This window comes from Silurus aristotelis, assembly GCF_946808225.1.
Source record: "Silurus aristotelis genome assembly, chromosome: 25".
NCBI classification, from domain to species: domain Eukaryota; kingdom Metazoa; phylum Chordata; class Actinopteri; order Siluriformes; family Siluridae; genus Silurus; species Silurus aristotelis.
In genome coordinates, this window is record NC_139598.1 from 7,586,753 (window position 1) to 7,613,626 (window position 26,874).

The 26,874-nt window shown below is 36.1% G+C and overlaps 1 protein-coding gene across 1 annotated transcript in view; it reads left to right on the forward strand.

The window, feature by feature from the left end:
• Positions 1–8,606: 8,606 nt before the first annotated feature.
• Positions 8,607–26,874, forward strand: part of ek1 (eph-like kinase 1) — a 79,979-nt gene continuing 61,711 nt past the window's right edge. Inside the window, exons 1-3 of the mRNA XM_083529880.1 lie at positions 8,607–8,794; positions 20,324–20,388; positions 22,649–23,321. Of these exons, the coding sequence (XP_083386006.1) occupies positions 8,701–8,794; positions 20,324–20,388; positions 22,649–23,321 (832 nt within the window). The 5' untranslated portion in view covers positions 8,607–8,700. The remainder of the gene's footprint in view (positions 8,795–20,323; positions 20,389–22,648; positions 23,322–26,874) is intronic.

Sequence of the window (26,874 nt, forward strand, 5' to 3'; positions counted from 1 at the left end):
TGAGGTGAAATGTCCTATGCTTTGATCGAAACGAGCAAAAAAGTGATTGAGTTTGTTTGGTAGAAAGGCACTGCTGGTCGGTTGAGATCGAGGTGTCGGTTTGTAGTCTGTAATTGCCCGGAAACCTTTCCACATACGTCTAGGGTCAGAGTTGTGGAAGTGTGCTTTTATGTGGAGTTTGTATGTGTGTTTGGCTCTCCCAATACATCTTTTCAGGTTTGCCCTGACGCTGTTGTAGTCCTCTGTGTTGTCAGATTTAAAAGCAGCATCTTTTGCTTTCAGCAGGAGACAGACCTCAGAGTTCATTCAAGGCTTCTGATTAGGAAAGCATTTCACGCGTTTGACAGTAGTGACATTGTCAATGCACGTGTTGATATGATCCAAATCAGATTATGTGTACTGTAAATGTGAATGTCTGTATGAGAGACCGGTGTGGCCTGTGAGACAGATATGTTGCAGTTAGTATCTTGAAACTGTTGCTGTAGAGAAGAAATGGCCCCCTCTGGCATTACCTTTACTGTCCCCACAGCTGGTTTCACCCATTTGATCAGTGGTGTTCTTGGGTAGCAGGAACAAAGAGAGGTGATCAGACTGACCCAAATGTGTGAGAAGAATGGCCGTGCATGTAGATGGATTGTGCCAAATACAGGTTAGCTCTGGTTTTAAGAATAACGCCTTCCAACAAGTCAACAACATTTATTATATTGCGTGGTTCAAAGCCAAGAACCTAAAATTTGTAATAATGACCCAGTCAAAACCCAGAGTATAATCTGATTAAGAATCTGTGGAAAGAATAATAAAAAAAAAAAAATAAATAAAAAAAAAATATATATATATGTATATATATATATATATATATATATATATATATATATATATATATATATATATATATATATATATATATATAGAGAGAGAGAGAGAGAGAGAGAGAGAGAGAGAGAGAGAGAGAGAGCTAAGCAATAATGATATCTGGAAACAGCAGATAGAGACATATCCCAGGGCACCAGCAGCTGTAAGTGGAGCGAATATTCATGCATTCAACAAATATCTGACAAATATTTTTTAATTTTTGTGTGTCGTAACAAATTACATGATCATCTTGACATTTTCTCAAACTTAATATGGAGAACAATTTGCTTATTGGCATGGAAGGATAGTGAATAAATGCTTGTTAAACTGGCTCCCTGCCACTTTGATATTTTTAGGCAAACAGCCAAGGCAAAGGTTAAATCCACATTATTCTGGTAAAATATATATTTGGTTATAGTCCACATAGATTATTGTCTGTTTAATCTCGTATGGGCACAAAATGGCAAAGCAAGTAGCATTGCTGTCTTAATTCTGGATATTGTCTGTGGATTTTCTACATTTTCTCCTTGTGTGCATTTAAGTTTCCATTTGGTTTTCTGGTTTCTTTTAGACTTCTAAAGACATGCTGCAGGTGGAAAGATAAGATGCAGGTGCTACAAGACATATGACTGATTATATTATTTTACATATATTGGATTATATAGGAAGGTGATAGCTCAGTGTTTAAGGCTATGGGTTACTGTTCAAAGGGGTGTGGGTTCAAGCCAAAGTGCCACCATTGGGTCCCTTGAGCCTTAGACCCCAGCTTCCTAACATGTGTACATCTGACAAGTATAAAATCCTTTATTATTGTACTTTCCAGAGTAACTTACAAACTCATTTGTTGACTGCTGTGGCAAATGTAAAAGACATTTGAACTCTCAATCTTCTGATATAGTATGATTATATTAGTATTAGGCAGGTTCCCTTATACAGAGAGGTTTACTTATTATCTCATTTATGCAACTGAGCAGTTATGGCCCAGCAGTGGCAGCTTCATGCTGCTGGGATTTAAACTCACAATATTTCAATCAAAGGTCCAGCATCTTAACCACTGAGCTTCCACTTACCTACCAGTACCACCTTGTACTTTATATTCCATGAATGGGCTTTGGATTGATTGACTCTCTGGCTAGGTTAAACTATTTACTGAAGATGAATGAATTCAACTTGGAGGACTGGTCCAAAGCAGACAAATTCAATATCGCCTGATTGTATCTTCAAGCATGACTTAAAAAGTATCTGGCCATAATTCAAAACCCATGCAATGCTCATATCCCCCTCACAATAAAAGCCAATGTATTAAGGTAAGGTAACATCAGTGTGTACCTTAAGTCCCACAAGGGATGAAGAAGATAAGCAAGTAGCACATTCAACTAATTACAGCTTCAACCAATCTGAAATACTCCATAACTTTTGAATTTGTTTCATTATCAGCATTGATCGTGTCCTTAAGGTCTTCCTCACTATCCCCAGTCCCTGTCCAATGCATTGACCCAGCTGTATGTAGAAGATTTGTGCAGAGTTTGCTTAGAGGATTTTAGTGTTTAAAAGTGAAGGGGTTAACTCAGGTCACTGAGACCCTGTGTATTAAGAGATCAGAGGGTCTATCTGTGTGTCAAAGATTAGACTGTGGTCTATGGGATAGAGATTTGATGTTTGACCCAAATCAGTGGTAGCATTTGGAAGCAGGTGGTGTCAATAATGTTCGCTGCAGCTAAAGCACTTTCGCTTTGGTCCATGAGGGGTAGAAAGACTAGAATGGGTCAGAACAAATTGTGTTAATCCTTATGGATGTGGCCAGACACTGCAAAACCCCTAGAGAGACCTTTATAATGTCCATGACATCATAAACAGCAAGGATTTCCATTAAACAAATTTTGGTCTTCACTGTGTAGTCTTAAACTGCTGCTACACAATCATCATATTTATAAGGATTCTGCATATTGACCTAGTTAAGTAAATGCTACAAAGGGAATTGCTTTATTGCCATTAAACAGTACCCCACTGTGTTTGTTTGCCAATAGCCAGGGTACACACATAATATCTGATCACTAGATATTGATTAAATTAGGCAGAGCAGCTGCTTAATAATGAGATTTCAAATAATTATAAAGACCTAGCAGGGCAGGAATGCCACAGATTAATCTGCTTTGTTCCATTTCCACACTTCAGAACAGAGAAAATCAGTAAGTTTTTTTTTTTTTATCCCCATGATAGCACCACATGATAGTCCCTGGGATTCTGCATTCTGAGAAACCTGTCTCTCTGTCTGATTTTATGATATTCTGAGCATTCAAAGAGAAATAATAATGTGGAAAAAAGTTTTTTGACAATTGTTCATGCATGGGGGTGTTGGTTTTCAAGCTGGCTTTGTATGTCTGAATATAGAAAATAGACTAGGCTATATAGAGATAAGATGTACAGTCTTGGCGATGGGATGATAGCCAGATTTCAGAAGGTGAGAAAATAAAAAGGACATTTATTGGTGTTGGTGTTATTATTGGTGAGATTTTAAGTGGTTAATTCTGTCAAATATGTCTATTCATATATGGCAAAAATATATATTTCCTTCTTGGATGAATAAATTAATCTATCTATCTATGTATTCATCTATGAATGAATGTATGTATGTATGTATGTATGTATGTATGTATGTATGTATCTATTTTTCTATCTATCTATCTATCTATCTATCTATCTATCTATCTATCTATCTATCTATCTATCTATCTATCTATCTATCTATCTATCTATCTATCAATCTATCTATCTATCTATCTATCTGAGTCACCTTTTACATTAAAATACAAAAAAATATGCATAAGAAGAACAAATAAGAAGAACAAATTTAAAACTCTTTTCTCCTTTGACCTACGTAGGTATGACGTATTCTTGCAAAGAAATCACCTTGACTTTGAAACATTTTTTATAAATATTTGTATACATTGAACTTGCAATGAACTTGGCTAACCTTCTAACTAACCTTGTTTTTGAGCAGGTCAGAACTAAACCATCTGCAAGAGGTTGCTAAACACTGTGCCATTTTCCAGATCCATGGTGCTGCAGGACATCAGCACTGACCCTGGGGATCAGTGAGGAGAATTAGAGCTTGGCCTATCTGCCACAGTCCTGAGGCCTCAGGCCCCTCCCTTCCACTACTCCCGCATTGTGTGCCAAGCTCTTCCCACACTCCTGTTCACCTCTCGTGGGTAGGGCTTGGGATCCTGTCAATCCAGCAGAGTGTGGCCTCTGACAGCCTATGCTTTGCCACAAAGCACTTTGTTGTGGTTTTGTTTGGTTTTGTTCTGCTTCTTACAGGCGTCTGGTGCACCGGAACAAAAATAAGAAGAGGGGGGTGTTCTGACATGTCTGCTCACTGGATGAAAGTTAAAGCTCTATTTTTCTAAAGTCATCAGGACACTTCAAACATGAACTAAGCTTCTGTTTTAACTTGGTTATTAGCAAGGCATAATGGCATGGGAGTTGCTAAGTTGCATACTTAGCATTTATTGCTAAGTATGAATGTATGGTTGGTAGTGTAAACACAGTCACATTTGAAATCTTACATTTTTAAAAGTTTTATGACAATAACATGACTGACAAATTAAATTATTAATGCTCAAAGATGCATGTCTTATGCAGGTCATATGATTTAATTGATCATATGCCATTTGCTACTACATGCTTATTGCTTCATTTTTTGTTTCATTTAAAAAAATTTTGTTTTCATTAAGCTGTAAAAAGACACAAAAAAAACGCATAATACCTGATTATTGTGATACATTTACTTTGGATTTACAAGCAATGGTTTCAAATAATCACATTTTGGCAATCTATGCAGCTGAATTTAATGGATTTCACCTCTGCTGTTTTTTTGGCCAGAGTGCTTTCTCCGTTCTTTCACCATAGCTGCAGCTACTGTATGTGATGGGCAGATATGATCATTGGAGCAGGACCTAGCCCTAGGAACTTGTTCACTTGTCTTATTAGGCTCAAACATGAACACTGAGCAGTGGGGAGGCTTTTGGTTTGAAGGTTGCCATGTATTTGTCAGCCGTGTTCAAACTGTCATAGACTAGATGTGGGGGCAATGGAGCAACCTGCTTCTTTGGTCAGTGCAAACTATATAGCAGATACCCATAAATGCTTTGCTGTCACAGTGCTAATTAATAAGGTGAATTAATTGCATAGAAAGGTTACCAAGGAATATGGTAGACAGGTGATGTGTTGTGTGTTAAACATATATTGAGGCTCAGTGGAGCATATATTTGAATATGGATTAAAGAGGTCATTTAAAATGTGAAAGGTGGTTGAGGCATGCAGGGGGGAAAAAAAGAGTAGGACGTTTACACCTAATGTAGATTTAATGTGAATATAACACACACATACACATGGAGTGAAAGCAATGTGTGATTCTTTGTTTAAGTGAAGAGCACGCTCCTTATCCAGCATGGAAATGCAGCATTTTATGGTTCATTAATTCTTATTGTAATCACTCACACTCTCTCCATCTGCCCTGTCTGTCATTTAGAGAGAAAGACAGAGAGCCTGAGAGAGGGCACAGACTGAGTAAACAAGGGAAATGAAAGAAAGACTATGAGAAAGAGAGATTCATTTTTTTTTCAGCTGCGTAGTGTGCAGGGTGCCCTGAGCTTTCATAAATACAATGCTCCCATAGCATAGACCCTTTGGCAACTCATCACATCAAGGGCATCAAGCAAACAAAATCATATTTCTGCTCAGAGCATTTATGAGTTGCTAACCGAGCATGCAGATTTTGGAAAAAAACATCATTCTGTGCCTTTGTTTATCTACTCTCAACTTTATTTTTTAAGAACTGTTTGAAATTTAGTTTAGCAATAAATTAAATATATAAAAACAGCTGCTATGTGAACGAGTGAATCTCAAAGTATATGTTGCACATTCTATTGATTGCCAATTAAACCTACTTAAACTTTAAAGTGATCTGAAATTCTCTTTTTTTTATTGTGCATATTTGCTATAGATTTTTTGGTATTTACCGAACAATTCTGTCAAATATATGTATTCATTGAGGTTATGTATTGATAATATGGTGATAATATTCATCCCCTCTAGGATGAATAAAGTGATCTGTCTATTTATCGAAAAAACATGGATTCACTTGTTACATTACCACCTGCTATCATTTTGGAAAACGTTATTTCCTTTCAACTGGGATTTACCTTACATTAGAAAATAGCAGACAACAAGCAAGCTGATTAGCTAATTAACACATACCCACTTAACACCTGTTCACTTGATAATTCATACAATATTCTGCACATAGCTATATTTTAGATAATTTGACAATATGATGCACACCTCGCCTTCATATACTCATCCCATTCAGGGTGAACTACCATCAGACAATCCATGGTTTCCAGAACTCCAGTTACTTACTGAAGACAAAATACTCTATTTAAGCCTCCTAGTAAACATTCAACACATAACAAAACCAATCTCAGACACGCTTTTTTTTTTTTTCACAATCTGAGCATACGGTGTTGTTTTACATACAATGTAATTGCTTGCTTGTTAAAATTAAATGTTTGGATAAATAGTAGGGTTTATGTTTATTATTGTTCTTATATATTACTTTTTTAGCAGATTTGACAGACTACTTTAATTAAATAGTGTATTCCAAAAATACATTGGGTTAAAATAATATCAACTTTTCCAATGTGTTTTGTCAGTGGGAAACACGTATAAAATCCTTGATTTCGCCAATAAATAACAAGAATATACATTGCACACAGTTACAAATTGAGATCAATATTTGTATAATCTTTGTATAATACAAATATTATACAAAGATTATACAAATATTGATCTCAATTCGTATAATCTTTGTATAATCTTTGTGTAATATTTTTTCAATAATTTGTATAATTTGTACAGTTTCGGTCCATTAAATGTAGTGAATGAAATTCCTTGATAATAAAAAATATATAATTAATAATAATAATAATAATAATAATAATAATAATAATAATAATAGTAATAATAATAATAATAATTATTATTATTATTATTATTGTTGTTATTGTTATTATTAGATCATTATTAGTCTATTCTATTCATAATGATCTATTATTAGATTCAATATATTTGTTTATTTATTTAATGATTTTAAAAAGAATGTTAAGCCTCTCAACTTTTAACTTTTAACAATTAATTTGGCCAGTGTTTTCATTTTGTTTGTTTAGTAATGGATTTTTGCCTAGATACATACAGAAAGAAATATTTAGTCCCAGGCATTTAAAGAAAGAGCTCCAGTGCATCCACCAACAATCTAAAACAAAAACAGAATAACTAAATGGAGAGACATGACAAGGGTAGATAGAGATGATAAGAGGAAAAGATCTAAGTGATTTTGAAAGAGGTTTCATTATTGTTGCAGATGACAGTAGTACAGTCAGTCACAACAGCTCACCCGGATGGTGTTTCAAAACGAATAGCAAATTTTTGTTTACTCTTTACTAAAACTCCCTTTTTTTTCATTTAAATTTGTCACCTGTCTGTATCTTGAACTGCACACCAGAGTATACTATCACTGCATTAATCTTTATTAATAAATTATAATATAATGTAATTAACAAAATTAATAATTGATATTTAAACTCAGATTTTACCACATATCACTGTGATTGTCATTAACCTTTATGATTTTTTAATGGAAGTTGAAAGCATGATTTTTAAATGGCTGACTCCTCTTGGATGGCTGGTTCCAATTATATACTGGCTATAAAACTGACCCTGTATCCGCAATGGCATTTTTCATTTCCTACAATTGTAAAAGTGCATTATGGGTTCTCTTAATATCTGCATTGTTTGTAGGAAGAATATAATTGCCACAAGCTAATTGTGTCCATTTTGTAAGCATCATTCAAAGATCAAAACTGAGTCTAATATTATGTACATTTTAAATAATTGGTAGTGGCATGATGGTAAAGTGGGTAGATTTGCCAGTTCACAGGTTTCCACTGGATTCTCTAGTTTCCTCCCACTTCACATAAACACGCCTAGGTTGATTAACTATGTTGGATGTAAATGGGTATGCGAATGGTACTTGTGATGACGTGGTATCTTATTCAGGGAGTATTCCTGCCCGAATAAGCTATCAATTATCTCAATGTTCTCCTGTAGACAATAGCCTTCAATTGATGTATGTGGCATGCAAAGAAATCCAATGACTTAAGTATCATGCGACCAGGAAATTGATTTCAAAATGGGGTCGTACTATATCAGCTCATAGCCATGTGATGTTTAATAGTTTAACATATATGATTCTGTCGTATATATGATTCTGTATATATGACATATGATTCTGTTGTATATACTGTGGAAAATGATTGGGAAGGAAATGGTTGGGTTGGTTGAATTGTTTTTGTTATATACTGAATGCATATGGGTTTGAGATCAGAATACAAATATGAGATGATACTTTGAATTTTAGCTTTCATTTCTTTATATTTGCATTTAGATGTGTTGAATGCATGTTAAGAAATGCACATGGCTTATTTGCTATATTAAAGTAACCAGTCACCTCATGCTTCAGTAGTTTCTTACACCTGAATAATTTACTTGCAATGATTATTTTAATGGTAGGTTATACATTTATGAGCAGAAACAAAAATACAGGCAACCAAGTCTAATTTTATAGTTTATTCCCAGTGTATTTTAAGCATTTACACAAGCCCCGCCCAATTCTGTTTGATTGACAGGGCGCGCTCCTGGCGGATCCTCCTTCCAGCCCGCGCTCTGTCTCTCCCTCCGGTTCATACAAACCAAGTTTGCGCACCGGGATGCGGGAGCAGCCTGATCATGGCTCTCTACTGGATTTACTCATCCTTTTTTCTTTTTCTTCTTTACACTTTGCTACACTGTGAAGCCTTGAGAAACTATCCGGATAATGAAGGTAAGCGAACGGACAGTTATTATAGTTTTTTCCACGTTTTTTTTTATTATTATAATGATTATGATTATTATTACGGGTGTATGAGCGCAGTGTCCGATAACGGACATTCAGTTCATTTTCCACGGCTCTCTCACAATGCAATGATGGAATAAACCAGGATTTAGGCAATGCAACTCTGCAGGATCTACAGAACATAGTGAAGAAACAAATAATAATAGCTTGGTGGTTATGGCAGTGATATTTTGTATTTGAATATATTCCTGACTTGTTATACAGTCTGGCTTTTCTGCTGCTCAACAGACGAAATCCATATAAACAGACGTCCATATATAAACCAAGACTTTAGTATCTTATCAGTAAATTTTTGTCCATTATACTTCTAAAAAAAACTACATGCACTTGTTTCAAATCATTGTCGTATTTAATCATTATTCCACAGAATTCTTATATATGATTGGTGAGAAGATATTGATTAGTTTTTATGACAGTATCTCTGTACAGTATGTATTGTAAACCCTAAACTGTGCATTCTATACAGGTTCGTATTGAATGTGATTTTTCCTTTTCATTATTCATAACATCTAATTCCTATAGACTTGTAATGCAAATGATCTACAATAATCTAAAGCTTATAATAAAGGAACTAATAGTATATTCTGTTTTTCTGTAAGGAGACATGTATTTAAGTAGTTTTTGGGAGTCAGCACTTTTTAACATTATTAAGTTTTCTATCAAGACAGAGGACTTTGTGATTTGCAAATTCTCTGAAGGTACTGTACATGACAAGCTGCATTAAAGCCTTGTGAACCTTTAAAGAGGAAAGAGACAGAAAGAGGCCTGTGAGGGAACGATTGCTAATAGGTGTTATGTGATTAGAGGACCTAACCTGTCTTGCAGACATTATGCAACTGTTAAAAGTGCGATAAGTAAAAACTTGGGAAATTTCTGCAGTATTATAGAAATACAACAGTTTGAGACAAGCTGCTATAGTCAACTTTCAGTGTTGTTATTTATAGTGTATGTGATATATAACCACTTATAATTGTGCTGCGTTCCACCAGTTTTTCTTTGCTTCTTTAAATCAACAAATAACTAAATATTGTTTTCCTGAATACAGGATAGTTCATAATAGGTCTATATGATCTTTTGAAGACTAAAGGATGTGAATATGAAGAATTAAGGATGTGAAATGACCTTTTACGTCAGAGTTGAGAACCTGTAAATGTTCATTAAAGCTCTTTAGCCAGGTTTTGTAATAAATTTGGTATACTATGTCATAAGTCTATTAGAAATCTCCCCATTATCTGTGCAGCTTGCAGTGCTTCTAATAAACAGCAGGTGGTATCCTAGAGGCCTTGTATTTTTTATGGGTGCGTGTGTGCACTTACTGGAGAAAGTTTGTCAAATATATTTCTTTTAGAGTAATTTTTTCATGTTAATATTGTTTTTTTCTGTTTGATTACTATTGTAAATCTAGACCAAAGTTTACACTTTTAGCTTTTATCGTTGTCGAGAGACACGTGCATGTTCCATTTTTTCATATTCAACAAACTAGGTAATTTAACTGTATGAATGTTTACTTTGACCAAACAAATATATAAATGTACAGATGTTGTGCTTAATTTTCATTGAAAAATCCTCCCATAGCTTGAATAACAGATTTACACACTCTTGGCATCTGGACAGTTCGATTCTACAAACATTTGGATAAAATACTTTGCCATGCCTCTTGTAAAATTGCCAATGGTGTTCTTTGCTAGTTGGATATTTCTTTCTGACTTTGCGGTCCAGTTCATCCCAGAACAGTTCTGTAGGATTTAGACATGGTGTCTGGGCAAGCCATTGACTCTAAATAGTGCTTAGAGAGCCTGACATATGGTTCGGGTCATTGTATTATTGTATGTTTATTAGCCGCAGTCCAGACAGAATTGCATGGTATTAAAGTATGAAATGGTAGACTTGTTGGTTCAGCATTCCTTTCGCCTGGAATAAATCTCCACCCTTTCCTGCTTCAGAACAACCCCTTAACCATTAAGCTTTTACCTTAATGTTTGACTGTGGCTATGGGTCAGCCTGGTCAAATCTTCTCTCTTGATATTCATGACTCATCACAGCAAACATGGTCAACAACAATACCCCAATTTTAGCTTATAATGTTTGAACTTGAATAAATAAATTTGAAGAAACTGGGCAAGTATAGGCAGAACATTCAGTGGAAGATCTCAAAAAAGTGTCTGCATCTTAAAGGTCAATTCCTCATGGGACAGAAAGCGATCCAGTCAAGACTTGCTTAACGTCTGGCAGAGTCATCCAGCACCTCATTTCATGCTTCGGGGACAACAAGAAGAAGAAACAAAATATATAGAGCACAATGAGTGTAGGGTAAAACATTTTTCTGAAGGAAGACAACTGCAATTTATTGTAATACTCAAAAAAAAAAAATGTATGACCTTGTGCAAAGAAGAGAGATATCTAGACTGTAAAAGCAAATAATAAGTTGCTATTAAGTTTAATTGATTTAGCATTATTTTCATAGACTAGAACCTTCTGTAGAATACTGTATATGAAAAGATCTCAACAACAACAAACATTTCTTTCTAATTGGTTTTAATCTTGGCATAATTTCAATTGCCTATACTAGATAATACATTGAGGGGACTGAGACATATGTAGACTGGTAGATATGTTTAAATGACTCAATTTGTGCTTGGAGGAATTGCCCCTCTATCTTCATAAGACCTTTAGGTTCTCCGTCTTCGGCTACTCACTCTCATTAATTCTCTTTTTGTAAGCATTTCTACTGTGTATGGAGAGGCCTACTTCGCTGCCATTGTTCTCACTACTTGGCACTGTGACAGAGAAATTAGCATGAGAAATAGGCTTCTTTTATGTTCTGTTTAGAGGCCATGGTGAAGGAAGCCCTGGGTTTCATTCTTTCTCTCTCACTCTTGATCTATTATTTTCAGGTTTGAGATCATAGGAAGCATAAACCAGTTGCTTTTGTTTAAGGGTGGTAATGAAGTTGCTTAATTGGCTCAATCCTTGGTCTTAGTTCTAACACTTGGTTTTTCACAGACAATCATTTTCTCAACCAAGGAGATCAGAAATATAAGGTTCGGTCAAGCATTACTTAAACATGTGCTTTAGGTTTCCATTTTCAGTCGATTTCTAAATACACCTTTGTTAAAGTTAATAACTGAACTGTAATAACGATAGTGTTTACAGGATAAATTCAGGTTTGCTGTGTATGCTTGTGTATGTGTTTCCATCTGTGTAGGTGTGTTGTTGCTTTGTGTTTTCGTCTGGTTTTGGAGATAGTGAGGTTGGACGTGTTGGTGCTAAACACTGTACATCTTTCTGTGCAGAGAATGCAGGTTTGATTAAGTTTAAACATTTGTGGCACTACATGATATTTTCTTACAGATAGCTGAATTAAACATTCATTCATTTAATTTGTCATTCATGCATTTTTTTACGTTTTCCGTCTAACCAATTGAATCTACAGATCCATGTTGAATGATAGGATACATCGTTATGCTACATCACTAAAATGTTTCTCTCCATTAGCTAACAGATGCCTTCTGCAATGTAAAGTGTATCTCCACTTTTGGACGAAGTTTTCCCATGAAATTGGTGTGAGCATCTGTAGTCACAAAAAAAGATGAATATAAAGTGTGGAGAGAGCTTGTATTGCTTCAGAAGCACGTGCATCAGCTCCCCAAGCTGATTTGATCAAAAACCACCATCCTCTACTAAAGAATGATCCATTGCCTCTGATTCCTCCAACTGCTCTAAACTCCACACTGTAAACCTTCTCTCTGCCAGCCCTCTCCAAATTATAAGCAAATAAATAACCTTGTTCAGCAAGACATGGTTCAGAGACCCTTGGTATTCGATCGAAATCTCTGTTGCAGGATTGCGCATGGATATTCAAATACCTGGCCTGGTTAACATTCGAGGTGGCAGTATTTAAACGCTGAAATCACTATTTAGGCATTCGTTAGGCTGAGGGACCACATAAAGTCAGTTGGAGTCCTAAATATTTTGATACAGAGGCAGAACTGTCATGATGGGCAATAGTAGAAGCATCTGTTAGGACAAAAAATTCTGTTGCCTTAGCTCTGTGGCAGGTCAAACTTTTAACAAGGTTTAACGTTTACACCGGAGTGGCTGCTGCTATCGAGCACCATGCTGAAATAATGAGTTGACATTTAGCAAAGCTTTCGCAATAGAGAAAAGTTTACACAGTGAAAAAGTGATAGTTGATTACCACATTAAAGTTGGATTTTTTTCACATTCATTTCTTCATGATGAACAGAATATCTTTAATTTTATGGCTATTAAACCATTCAAAATGAGCTGAATCAGAGCTGTCTCTCTGGTTCTCACTGTTTAATCAGTGCCCACTGTCCATAAGTGCATTGTGTGGCTTTATGCTGCTCCAAAACCTCTTTATACATTGCGTTAATGGCCGTTGGTAATGGTATATAAATAAATCCTCTCTTAGGTGAAGCCCTCAATTCATTGACTAAACTCATAAAACATATGTCCACTGCAACCATCATGTACTGATTGAAAGTGAAAGAATTTAACACAATAAAGTGGACCATGTACCATGAAGAACTGGATGAAGAAAACTGCATGAACTGCATGAAGAAAAGGGTTTGCAGAATTTTGCTTAAAGTGAACGCTCATCCACTCAGAGCTAGTGAAACCTGGATAGGCTTTAGTTACAGGACTCAAATGTCTTGGTGAATTCATGTTTGGTTTGCTGATTTTTCATTACAACAGGTAGGGAATTGAAATTCCTCCACAATCCTAATCCTCTGATAACTGTAAAGCCCATTCCACATGTCAAGTCAAGTCAAGTCAAGTCAAGTTTATTTGTATAGCGCTTTTCACAACAGACATTGTCTCAAAGCAGCTTTACAGAAATCAACAGTGAAGGTGAATGGTGTGCGTTTGTCCCTGATGAGCAAGCCGTGGCGACAGTGGCACGGAAAAACTCCCTTAGATGATATGAGGAAGAAACCTTGAGAGGAACCAGACTCAAAGGGGAACCCATCCTCATATGGGTGACATCAAGAGTTTGGTCATAAATCTTTCAACAATACAGAACAATTTGTGATCATCATAGATCCAGCATCAGCTTCTCCATGCCAGGGCCTTTAAACACTCGGCATCTACTTCTCCATGATCATCCATAGGTCCATAATCTTCACGAGGTGGGACGTGACTGGAGCTGGCCAAACCTCAGGATGCCTCGGGATGGGGAGAGAAAGAGAAGCAGTGGAGAGGAATTAGCGTAGCTGCTGTTCATGATATTAACAGCACAAGTTGATAATGTGCATGTAATCATATATTCTGGAGCACAAGGTTGTGATGTGATGTGTGTGATGTGTGTTATGTGTAGGCTTTGCTAAAAAGATATGTTTTTAATCTACACTTAAACTGGGAGAGTGTATCTGAACCCCGAACACTGTCAGGAAGACTATTCCAGAGTTTAGGAGCTAAATGTGAAAATGCTCTACCACCTTTAGTGGACTTTGCTATTCTAGGAACTACTAGAAGCCCAGAGTTTTGAGATCTCAGGGAGCGTGACGGATTGTAGCGTGTTAAAAGACTGGATAGATACATGGGAGCCAAACCATTTAGTGCTTTATAAGTGAGTAGCAGTAGTTTGTAGTCTATTCGAAACTTAATAGGAAGCCAATGTAGGGACGATAAGATTGGGGTTATGTGATCGTATTTTCTTGACCTAGTTCCACGTGTCTTCACATTATAAACTTGAAGACATCTGTTTTGCTATACAATCAATTGCCATATATTTAGTTACTCTCAGTTGATCAGGCCCACCACAGATACAGGTAATGCTGGGTTATTTTCATGATTAATTCAAAAAAAATTTTTTTTAAGAAATGTTCTAGCATATTTTTTTCTAGTTTTCATGAAGTTTTCTGAAGAATAATGTACATGGTCACATATTCATATCCATTTTAAATAGCATGTCAAATGTATAAAGAGCAAAAGAGAAGCACAGCCTTCATAACTTGATAAACACACTCCCCACTACACTGCATGAAGACAAAAAATAATAAAATATAAATATAAACAGGCAGTACTTCACTGAAAACTTGTAACAAAGAAAGGTAGAGATATTATGTATTAATTAAGTGGGAATTCATCTTTTAATTTTATCTTCATGTTTGACAGACGAAGTAAAAAAATAAGTGTTTGCCTTCATATTCAATTACCAAGAATATATTTTCTTCTCCTTCTTATTTTTTAAATGGATAGTCCATGTTTTCAACTTAACAAGCAAATATATCTGTATGTTACCAGATCTAATTGTAAGGCATATTGAATAGATATCTAAATAATATATAATAATACATAGTAATAATAAATATATAATATATAATATATTTTGACATCTTTAAATATGTATTTAACATGCCTTACATTTTGATCTGTTAACAAACATATATATTTGCTTTTTAAATTGAAAAAGTTGTTGTGAGCATCACTTCATAAATTGGAAGGAACTCACAGTTAACAAGACCTCCCTGAATTCTGGAAGAGGTTACAACCCTGGTTAAAACTTAGCGAAGGTGATGCAAAAACATTTCATGTCATGAAAGACATCTATAGCAAATAATGCAAAAAAAAAAAAATTATTTGCAGTAGTTACTATTTAAGGTGCTGGATTTCTGCAATATCAGCAAGCCCTAGATATATTTCCTGAGATACAGTAGCTCTTTATTGTAGATATACAATTACTAAATGTACTGACAGTATCTTGGTAGTGGAATATTACAGGCCGTTGTTCCAACATGTATTTATCCTCAGTGTTTTTATTGATTTTAAAAACTGTGTTCTTGTCTGGTCACTGCCCCAAGACAGTCATAGTACATTTTTAGTCATTAAAATTAGACAAGATATGGGTTCATTGAACTTTTTAGGTTCTAGTAAGTTCATCCAGCCCATTCTTCTTGCTTTATAAGCATGTGCACTGTATAGTTACATGCTACTCATTCTAAAATTAGAAGACATGACTGTAGACTATTTATTAACTGTAGTATGTGTTTATTAGTGTTTGCCCATATGATGAGTTGGTATGTTTTTATTTTATGCATGTCGACTTATTACATGATCTTGGAAAGCTTTGAAAACTATTGGTTTCCTATAGTGTATCACCCCAAGTAATATTGTTCTTATTTTGATTTGCTGTGTGCCAGATTATGATATTATACCTGTACTTGTTATTGTTTAACCAGTGATGAAAATTCTTGCTGAATTGCATGTCCTCCTCTGAAAGGCCTCCTGAGATCCCTAATATCTTTTGCATGGCTGCAAAGTTAAGAATGGCTGGATATAAGCTTCAGAAGATGATGATGTCACTCTCCCAGTGTGTGGCCTCAGTTTGAGTTGTGTAACAACAGTGCATTGTGCTGCTTTACAACATTAACTTGTCTGAGAGCTCTCCTGGGACTGTATATCTGATCAGCTTTCCATGGCAGAAATAAACCATAGTGAGACACACACACATACAGGGGCAGGTGTGGGGCAAGATGTGTGTTCTTCTAATGAGGCATCCCAAGAGTGTACTCTCTCCTCCTGTGTGACTACAGGTCACCATCACACGCTACATCTAACAGGCCTATTTGTACCAGTCATCATTACAAGCTGCTTTCTGGAGTTTGTCAGTGTTCTGTGACACATATTATACACACTATTAATTTGCAAAGTGGTCCTGCTCCTTTATGTTCCTCTGCTCACTTGTTTAAGTACTTCCTGTTTAAAGATAGACAGGACATTGAAGGAGACAAGTCTCAAAATACTTGTTTTTCCCACTGCCTGGTGTTTATAAAGAAAAGTAAAAAAAAACATAGAAATTATACATGGATTTGGAGCTATGATTTAAAGACAAAAATAAATATTACCATGCATTAGCATACAGCATCAGTCTTGGTGTAAAACTGGTTTAATCCGCAGTCTGCTGGATGATACTAGGGATGTATAGTCAGTAACGTATTTTACTTTAATGTATCAATGTATTGCATTAGATTAACATTACCATATACAAAATGCTAATACAAGATACTCCAAGTATAAATACTAGAACTTACTATTCAGTTAAACATTTTGCCAATTACCATTTGTATTCTCCAATCGAGAATCGAGAATCGATCAACTTAAAGCTGGTTCCTTATACAGTTAACAAGGTAGTTGCATGTTTGTTCAACACCTTCTGTAGGATGGTAAATACTTCCTAGGTTTGGACTTTAGATTTTGCGCTACTGCCGCAAGGTTAGCAAGGAAATATAAATTATTGTGAGAAAGTGTAGTCGCAAGTGTCCATCAGAAGACCTAAATGTATCAATTTATGTCTTCACAATTGTTAACTGAGTCTGTATAGCAAGTTCAGATGGACACTTTCTCACAGCCTTCTTTCTCACATTATTGATTTTTTTCTTGCTAACCCAATGGGGCAGCAGGGCATAATGAATGCCACAATAATTACTGTTTTAACTAAATGCTGGTGATTAAAACAGTAAAGCAGGTAGTTGCATGTTTGTCACACATGGACATTTTCAGTAAGCTTATCATCCACCACCTTCTGTAGGATGGTAAATACTTCCTGGTTTTGAACCTTACATTTTTACACTGGCTTTGTGAAGTATATTTTATCCAACTGAACATCTGCTAACCATTTATCTCCTACCATGGTGCCTTGGTGGTCTTTCAAAATACTGGTGACTACCATGTGAGCAGATATGACCATATCTTTGGAGCAGGAGCTCTCAGCATCTAAAGCTTAACTCTTATCTCAACTGTGATAGACGACTGCAGGTCATGACTTCCTGTCAGCAAGCCATGTAGCTCATCAGCTTTCAGCCTTCTGCTCTTTTCAGGAAGATGAACAAAACTAATAAATACAACAGAACTCACATTAAAACATGTCAGTGTGAATGACCTATGTTTGATTTAGTTTAAATATATATTATTATGCCATGATAACTTTTTTAGGTCAAATGTTTTTGTATTGTTTTCTTTTACACTGAAACATGGAAAGTTTTAGTTGTTGTCTGGGTCCCTTTTCTTTTCTTTTCTTTTCTTTCCTTTTCTTTTCTTTTCTTTTCTTTTCTTTTCTTTTCTTTTCTTTTCTTTTCTTTTCTTTTCTTTTCTTTTCTATTTTAAAAGACTAGGAGCTCTGTTGACAGGTTCCTGTTGGATGCTTTCTTTAGCCTCACAGTGAGCTATCGTGTCCCTGTGGACTGCACCATTCACACCTGACAGCTTACTTCCCTTTACTCCAACATATATCAGGTTTCTGCTTGGCCATATCCTTATGTCACGTATGTTTAAAGACTCAGAATTATACTATTCATTCACAACTAGATTTACGAGGAATTTACAAGGGCTATTACGGTCTACATTTGGTTTCCTTATATTCCTTGGATTTCTTACTGAGGCATTTTCTTGTAAAAAATAAAATAAATATGCCATTTAAGGCGAAGGTGTATTCAATAAATGTGAATACTTCCTTGTATATGTCACAATGATGGTTTTGCTGTTTATGCTCTCTGAAGGCACATGCTGATGGGTGAGGTTTATTGGTAAAATTGGTGAGACCTGATCTCTGACCTGATGTGATATTTCTAGCCCCCAAGAGAGTTTAACTGGCGAAAAAAGGCGAGGTAGATTCATGGGTAAAGTATAAAAAAGAGGCTTTGTCCTCTTATTTTTTACTTACATCCTGAACAACTGTTAAGTGTTGTTTGCACAAAAACTTCAAATAATTTAATGAAATATTTTTTTTTTCCACAAAGGTAAATGTATTGTGATTCCTGAAATCAAAATGACAAAATGAAAATAAATTATAATTAAATACTAAATAAATAGAAATAGGAAATCAATACAAAAAATTTTATTTTATGTACACTTAAAATACTGGGTGCTCTATACCAAGCTGAATTTATAGGAAAATCAAATTACCCTGTAAGTTTGATTCAACTATAGTCAGAACGCAACCTCTCATTAGTTTTGTCCTATTTAAATGTAGTATCAATCAATCAGAATCAAACTTTGTCTTCTGTAGTATTAAAAAGGTATTGAACTTCGATTCCTTGTTAAAATGTATCCTATAGCTGTAACAAATGGCTTTGATGGAGATCTTTTTTTTCTCACCAAAACACTCTTTTTCTCTGTCTGTCTGTCTGTCTGTCTGTCTGTCTGTCTGTCTGTCTGTCTGTCTGTCTGTCTGTTTGACTCTCTCTTTTTCTTACTCTCTCCTGCTCTCTTTGCATGCCTCTCCCAAGTGTTTATGCTCTTTTGCTGGAATCAGATCGTTTGTTTTGAGAATAGTGTAAAGAAAGTGGTGCATTCTTCTATTTACTCCTGTAGAGCTTCTGATATCTAATAGCATTATATGGCAGATCTCTGGAGGAAGTTTCATTGATCCTTTTATGCTGTAAAGCTATCATTTTATTATATTAAAGGCATATAGCAACTGCCACAACACTACGAGTTAAACATCCTCACACTAAGTTTTGTTATATTTTCTTAATGTAAATACATCTCAAAGTAAAATTCCTTAATCTCTTAATAAGATCTATTAACCGGTCTGGTGATATGGTATGTTTAATACTGTTATCTCAGTAAAACACTGTCACTTTTGACACCAGTAACCAATCAAATCAATGAAAGTTTTAATTTTTTTTCCTACTCTTTACTCAGCATGAAACCCATAATTATACATAACCTGATATAAATCCATTGTATAAAGAGTTTTAATTATGTGCGTGCCAACCAAGCTCACACACACACACACACTTCGCATTTAATTAGAGGTTGGACACAGATTTCTGAATTATGCTACATTTATTTCAATTTAACGCCATACGGTATGCAACAGGAGAATGACACACAGCATGAAAGAGGAGAAACATCTGAGGTTTGAATGTGATTAAAAATTAATCGCTCTGTTTGCCCGGGCTGTAATTGGTTTGGGATAAAGCTGAAAATAGGAAGTTCGGGGCTTAGGCTACAGGGAGACAGGCTAATTTATATAAATAGAACTTCTAGAGATTTTTTCAACCGCTAATAAATGTTGTTTTAGCAATAGATATAACAAGGCAATAAGGGTGCTTATTATTCTCGAAGTTTGGTTCAGGATTTTACAATTATTTCAAGTTGTAGAGTAAGTAAACCCTAATATATTTTTAAATTACTATTTATAAATTAAAGAAATAATTTACTATGAATGGGAAATTTCGAGAAGCACAAGAGCTTTGGCTTTTGTATGGAAATCATCTGTTTTAGATAGAAGTATAATCGAAGCAGTAAAGCTATTTTTAAAGATGAAAGTTTTATGTTAATGAATACTGTATATGTGGCAGACTTTGGTGAAAATTCGGCCAAGATGTGTAAATATGAGTAAGCATTAAAGTATACATCATAACTGAAGTAATGAAAACAGCTGTATTTATTATTCCCTCTTCTTTCTCTCTTTGTTTCTTCATAAAGTTACCCTTTTGGACTCCATGTCAGCTCCAGGGGATCTGGGCTGGGAGGCCTACCCATCAGAAGGGGTAAGTAGATCTCAAGGTTTCCTTACTCATGTGGCCTACTCACACGGCTTGTGCTCTGTGTAGTTTGTTATATAATGAAAGTAGGCATCCTGTCTGGAAGCCATATTTTATCTGCTTTTGGTTTGCTGATCTTCTGCCAGAAAAAAGAGAGAATGTTTTGAAGAAAATAAAGTCCACATAAGGCAATGTGGAACATTCACAGGGAGTCTACTTTGTTGGCAAATCATTCATTTTTGCATAAATATTTTTTTAGAAGAAACGCTTAACCCAGACAAAGGCTCAATTGTCAGGTCAGTTTGTGTTCTTTAGTAACCCTTTGACCTCACAGTCAGGTGGCTCTGCTATTATTCTGTTGAGTTTGAGGTTCAGAATTTCAATCAACTTTGACTCTGGCGCAGACACTGAAGGGTTATTAAAGAAATGAAATTTCACACCAGCTCCATGAAAGATGGGGAATCTTTTCCAGACTCTTATCTGCCACCATTCAAATCTTCAGCAAGTAAAGAAGCAGTCAAGGCTTGTTGTATAAGATATTTGGCTATAAAATGCAAATGTTGATTGAGAGGTGGTTCCCTCCTGATGAGAAGAGAAAAAGCTTCCTGCTGTTCAGGCAGTTTGTTCTTGCTGATTACTGACTTTTAATACTGAACACAGCAGCATTTAATTAAGCCTCCATTTTAATGCACTCATCATTCATCTGTCAAAGTCTCTTCCCTCAGGACAAAACTCAAACTGGCTAAAAACAGTCTCAGAGGGCAATAGAAGTACACCAAACTAACTAGGGAAACACTTTTATTTGTAGCCTCTTAACATTAACAAATCCAGAGCACAGAATTTTCCCTGGTATAAAAGATGTTTTCGCCAGCATTAGCAGAATAAGGAGACAATGAGGGAAAACACAAAATGTGTCTTTATAAAAAGGTGCACTTTATTATAGTGATCCTTGTTTGTGTGAGATCTGTGATTCATGTTCATATTTTAGTTTCAGTTGGTTTAATGACATAAGTATTTACCAAGTACAGCCTCATCTCTACACTCAATGTTAATTAAATGTACTTAATAGCTTTTTATATGGTTTCCTTGATGAATGTGATCCAGTGGTTTAATAATGTTTCATTTCAATGCCATATAATGTATATACTTAGGTTAATATTAAATGTTATTTTATTACCAGATTTTTGCATATATTTTAAAAACTGCCATACATGCATTATACACTAAATTGTGTAGAGATGTGGATTGAAATGGGCATCCTGTAAAGCCTAACAGATGATTAGCAGCAAAAGGAGTGGCATGAGTCTTGCAGGACATAGAAAGGTGGCATATATTAATATACAAGCTCAGTCAAAGATAGTCAGTAAGTCACATGAATGTTTAAACCATTCATTTTGTAGTCAAAATAAGAGTAAAATCAACACCACATGGATTGTTTTCTTTGTCTGCTAATTGCTGAAAGCGATTGTGTTAGTCAGTGGTGGGCCAAGCATGTCACACCTAGGCCTTCAGTGGTGTTCTACATGAATCAATCCACCTCAGACATCATCTCAAGCAGAAGCAATATTATCCCCATAAAATGACCCTGGGTTTACCATGCATTTTTGTAGTTTGTAGTTGAGTTCTATGACTATGAGAAAAATTACAGTTTATTTGGGAATTCAAAATGAAGACAAATTGTATTCACTCTGATGGCTCAACACAGTTTCCTTTGACTGAGGCAACATGTCATGTGAAGGCTGAAATATGATTCTATTGAAACTACAACCTAATCTTACACTACAGGAAGCAGCACAAGCAAGAGCAACACTTTAAAATCAGGTTTATTGGCCAAGTGTGTTGAAATGCACTAGGAACCCTCCCCATTTATCCAGGCTTGGGACAGGCACTAAGGCTTGTGCAACCCTAATGGCTGGGGTTGGTTCCCTGACCGGGTATCGAACTGGGGCTGCAGCTGTGAGAGTGCCGCATCCTAACCACTAGACCACCAGGGAGCCCTCGAGACAATATGCACAATATGAGTACTAAATAGAACGCCATCTTGATCACTTCTCATTGTGTTTGTAATCATTGTAGAATAAAGATAATAGACTATTGGAAAAAATAAATATTATACGTTTTTTTATGTAAAAATTTATTAAAAGGTAGGTTATTGATTCTGATGGTGTTTAGTACAGCAGAGAAGGCCCACCACTAGTGTAAGTTCTATGTGCTGCTTTGAAATAAAAAAAAATCTCTAATTCTGTCTGTATCTGTTCCCATGCAGTGGGAGGAGATTAGTGTGATGGATGAGCGTAACATCCCTATGCGCACATACCAGGTGTGCAACGTGATGGAGGCCAACCAGAACAACTGGCTACGCACAGCACTGATCCCACGTGCTGGTGCCCGACGTGTTTATGTTGAACTCAAATTCACACTGCGTGACTGCAACAGCTTACCTGGGGTGCCCGGAACCTGCAAGGAGACATTCAACGTCTACTACCATGAATCGGATGGTGCAGTGCCACCTCCACCACTACGGCACGCTCGTGAGAGCCAATATGTCAAAATTGATACGATCGCAGCAGACGAGAGCTTTACTCAGAGCGATGTGGGGGAGCGTGTCATGAAGCTTAACACAGAGGTGCGACACATCGGCGGACTCAGCAAGCGAGGACTCTACTTAGCATTTCAGGATCTGGGGGCCTGTATCGCCTTGGTATCAGTTCGTGTGTTCTATAAGCGATGCCCTCTGGCGGTGACGAACCTGGCACTTTTCTCTGACACGGTGACAGGGGGAGATCAGGCGCTGGTGGAAGTGCGGGGGTCCTGTGTGGAGTACGCTGAGGAGCTGGAGGCACCACGTATGTTCTGCAGTGCCGATGGAGGCTGGCTGGTGCCTATCGGACGCTGCGTGTGCAGGCCTGGATTTGAGGAGATTGATGGGCAATGTCAACGTGAGTATACATTTAGTACGATATGAAGTTAACCATACATTGTGGTTTATCATGTGTGATGATCAAGAAACACAAACAAGAAAACTTGTTTGTAGATTGCTGATTTTTCAGTTCAACTGTACTGAGAATGGGGTTTTTGTGTTTGCTCAATAGGATCTGTTAGAAATAAGTAAGTCTCTTTATATATACACATTGCATGTGCTATAGGGAAATTTATCAGGCCTTCACTTGTCATATTGTTTTATTGTAAAAAGTCTGTCTTTTTATTGTAAAAAAATCAGTCTCAGGCCTGTTGGCCAGTGTGCCATTATGAAGCTCAAAATTAAATAAATAAAAGTGTTTTATCTTAAAATATTTTCCTTCAGCATCACTCTTCTCTTGCTCAGTGGTCTATTGTTATGTTCCACCTCTGCTGGCTAATCTCCTTCCCTGATCCTAAATTATTTTTCCAGATCAACTCTCTGCTGAAATAGTTGACCATCTGGACAAAATTATGGAACCATGTTAGCAAGATATGTTGTCTGGCTAAGATAGCAAGAAAGGATTGCACAGGAATCAGAGAATCACAGAGGAAAGCTAGGGGTTGAGTGCAATATGAATTTTATTTTTAAGCCTCATTGTAATTTCCATGTATGGTTAAACTTCAGACATATTACATTTACAAGGTCAGGAGCAGCTACTAGGATGCATTTTTAGTGTACATACATTTCTAGTGTAAAGGCTCCTCAAGAAAATGTTGCAAATATATTTAGTAATATTCAGTTTGAATAACAAGGCCAACTGTGTGTGATGGAAAGGAATAATGACTGTTTTGTTGAACTTGTTGGGGTATGATAAACTTTTCTTACCCTTTTCTTACCTTCCCTGTATCAACATGAATATCTGCTTCGTTGACAAAATATAACATAAAAAAGCTTTCTTTACATGAGCTGTTGTAGCAGAACAGAGGGGTGTCTTGCAAAAATGTCTTTCTGAACACTATTCTGTCTATTAGCTGGTTTGTTTAAAAATTGGTCTGATTAATATTTGTGGGTAGAAAAGCAACTTTATACAGAATGGTTATGTAAATGTGCCATGTTGGGTGTATCTGTAGGTCTTGGTGAGTAATGTATAAAATGTTTGTGTTTGTCGATCCAGAATTAAACAATCTTTAGTAAAAAAGTACTAAATTCACGTTATTGTTTGTCAGAGATGGTAAAAGTACACACATCCTTCACTCAAGTAGAAGTACAGATAATTACTTCTTAAAAGATCTTTTACTTGGTAAAAGTACTGACTACACTTCACTCAATTTAAAGTCATGAAGTTTCGGCTCTGACATGCACTTAAGTCAGAAGTAGCCATTACTACTACCTTTTTTAGTGTCACACTGGTAACTGGACCCCACATTATATTAAAATATTGATATAAAAGAATTGTACATTTTGTCACCTACTGATTGCATCCAGGCTGAACAACAACCATACAGAACACAAGTAGAGAAATGATGATCACAATCAGGTGATCAGGAATGTCTCCGTTCTCAGTCATGTTTACCTCGCTGACTCCTTCTGTCTCATCCACTTTAGCCCCATGTTTCTTGTTGCTTTCTGCCTGCTTATTGTTATCTTCGTAGGCTAGCCTAAATTTGTGGTGCGTGGTACCCAGGAAATTATGCATCAGTGGTAGATTGAAATAGGATGATGGTCTGAAAACGGTGCGCAATAAAAATATATCGATATTGTCACCAAATAGCCTAAAACTAAAGTAACAAGGCTGGTTCGAAAATGTAGGAAGTATAAAGTACAGATATTTGTGTCAAAAAATTTAATGATTGAAAGTAAAAAGTTAGAAAAATAGTGAAGTAAAGTACTGACACAAAAAAAGTACATTAACTAAGTATTTGCACTTCATTACTTACCATCTCTGTTATTCATATTGTTAAATTTGTTATTTTTGAAATGGAGAAGCATACATTTCTGCATTCCATTTCCCTTTAATCACAAATCACCTGTCTAATAACTTTATCTCAGCTATAAACTAGCGAGTAATCTTTGATTGACGCTGCAGTTCCCTATATGAAAGACAAAGATGAGCTTTTCAGAGCTCGGGCTTAAAAAGATGACACACATGGTGGTAGCCTTTAGGGAAAGGTAGACAGCTCATGTGGCGCCTCTTAGTTCGTCATGTGTATGGTAATGGATTTATGCACAGCTCTTTGTGCTCCCCTGTCTCTTTCATCCAGTGAGGCGCTAATGGATTCATTAAAGGGAGCTGCTTGCCTGACACCAGAGCCGTTCTGTAATTGCACTGTTATTGTTGCATTCCCTGCCCATGTCTGTCTGATTTTTCACCTCTTGTTTGCCTCTTGGTGTCCTCATGTGAAATAGATTGTGCTGTGTGCCTGTCACTTTGAGACCTCTGTTCTGAGGAGCCTGCCACTTTTTAAATATTCATAGCCCTTTCGTGGACTGCTGAATTGAGGGAGGATGTGTAGGTGGGGGGAGGAAATAAGAGAAGGATGATTTTTAGCAACAGAAAAAGTGTTAGAAACGTGACCTAAATGTATGAATACATGAGAGAACAAGATAAGGTGTTGTAATTAATTATCACCTAATTTGTTAGCATGTCACCAGTCTTTGTTTCGTTCATGAGAATGTCCCTGCTGGATTTGGTAATGGCTGTTAAAGATAACATCAGGATAGGTCTGATAAGACTGACTAAAAAGAGCTGTCTGTCTTTGGATAAAATAGCACTCTGCTTTGTTGCTTTGCCATCTGTCTCTCAGCGAAAATGATATAAAACCAAAGACAGGCTCATTGGAAACTAGACCGAAAAACAAACAAACAGAACTTGGGGTTCTAGATTTTCCAGCAGCTTGCAAGATAAACAGAACCGTCACAGCGATGACAGTTGCGTTCCCGCATCGTTGTTATGGCACGCAAGAACACTGTTGGTAATCCCGGCATAGAGGTGGTGCTTGGATTAACTGTTCCTTTGTCTGGCTGACTAAAAAAAGATTTTTCTGGCCTCTACAAAAATCTCTCAACAAGATAGAAAGTATTTTAATATGTTGTTGCTTTTGTTTAATCTCATTAATATATGTTAAAATAAAGACACAGAAAAAAGGTCTCATGATTCTTATTTGAAAATTAATACACATCTTTTTGCTTGTGTATTACAATTTTTTTTCCTGAATGCTTTTGTTTTGCTGGTACAATTTTGGAGAAAATTGCGGGATGAGGACAAACATTTTTTGCTGGAACAAGCAAAAAAACGATCAATCTGCTTTTCGTTGCATTTTTATTTTTGTGTGTTAGAGAAGTAATACATACATAATTTCAATGTAACGTATACTTACTTCCAAATAAATAAAAAAACCATTAGAATAGGGGGTGAACTTTTTTTTGTTGAAATGGATAATAGGGCATCTAGAGTACTCTAGATTCAAGTTTTATGACTAGGAACAAAATGTCAGATGAGCAGCAAATCAGTGAGTGGTAATTTCCAGAACAAACAAGACCACCTTGGATGACATGCATTATTCATTCATTATATTTTGAAGAATAGATTC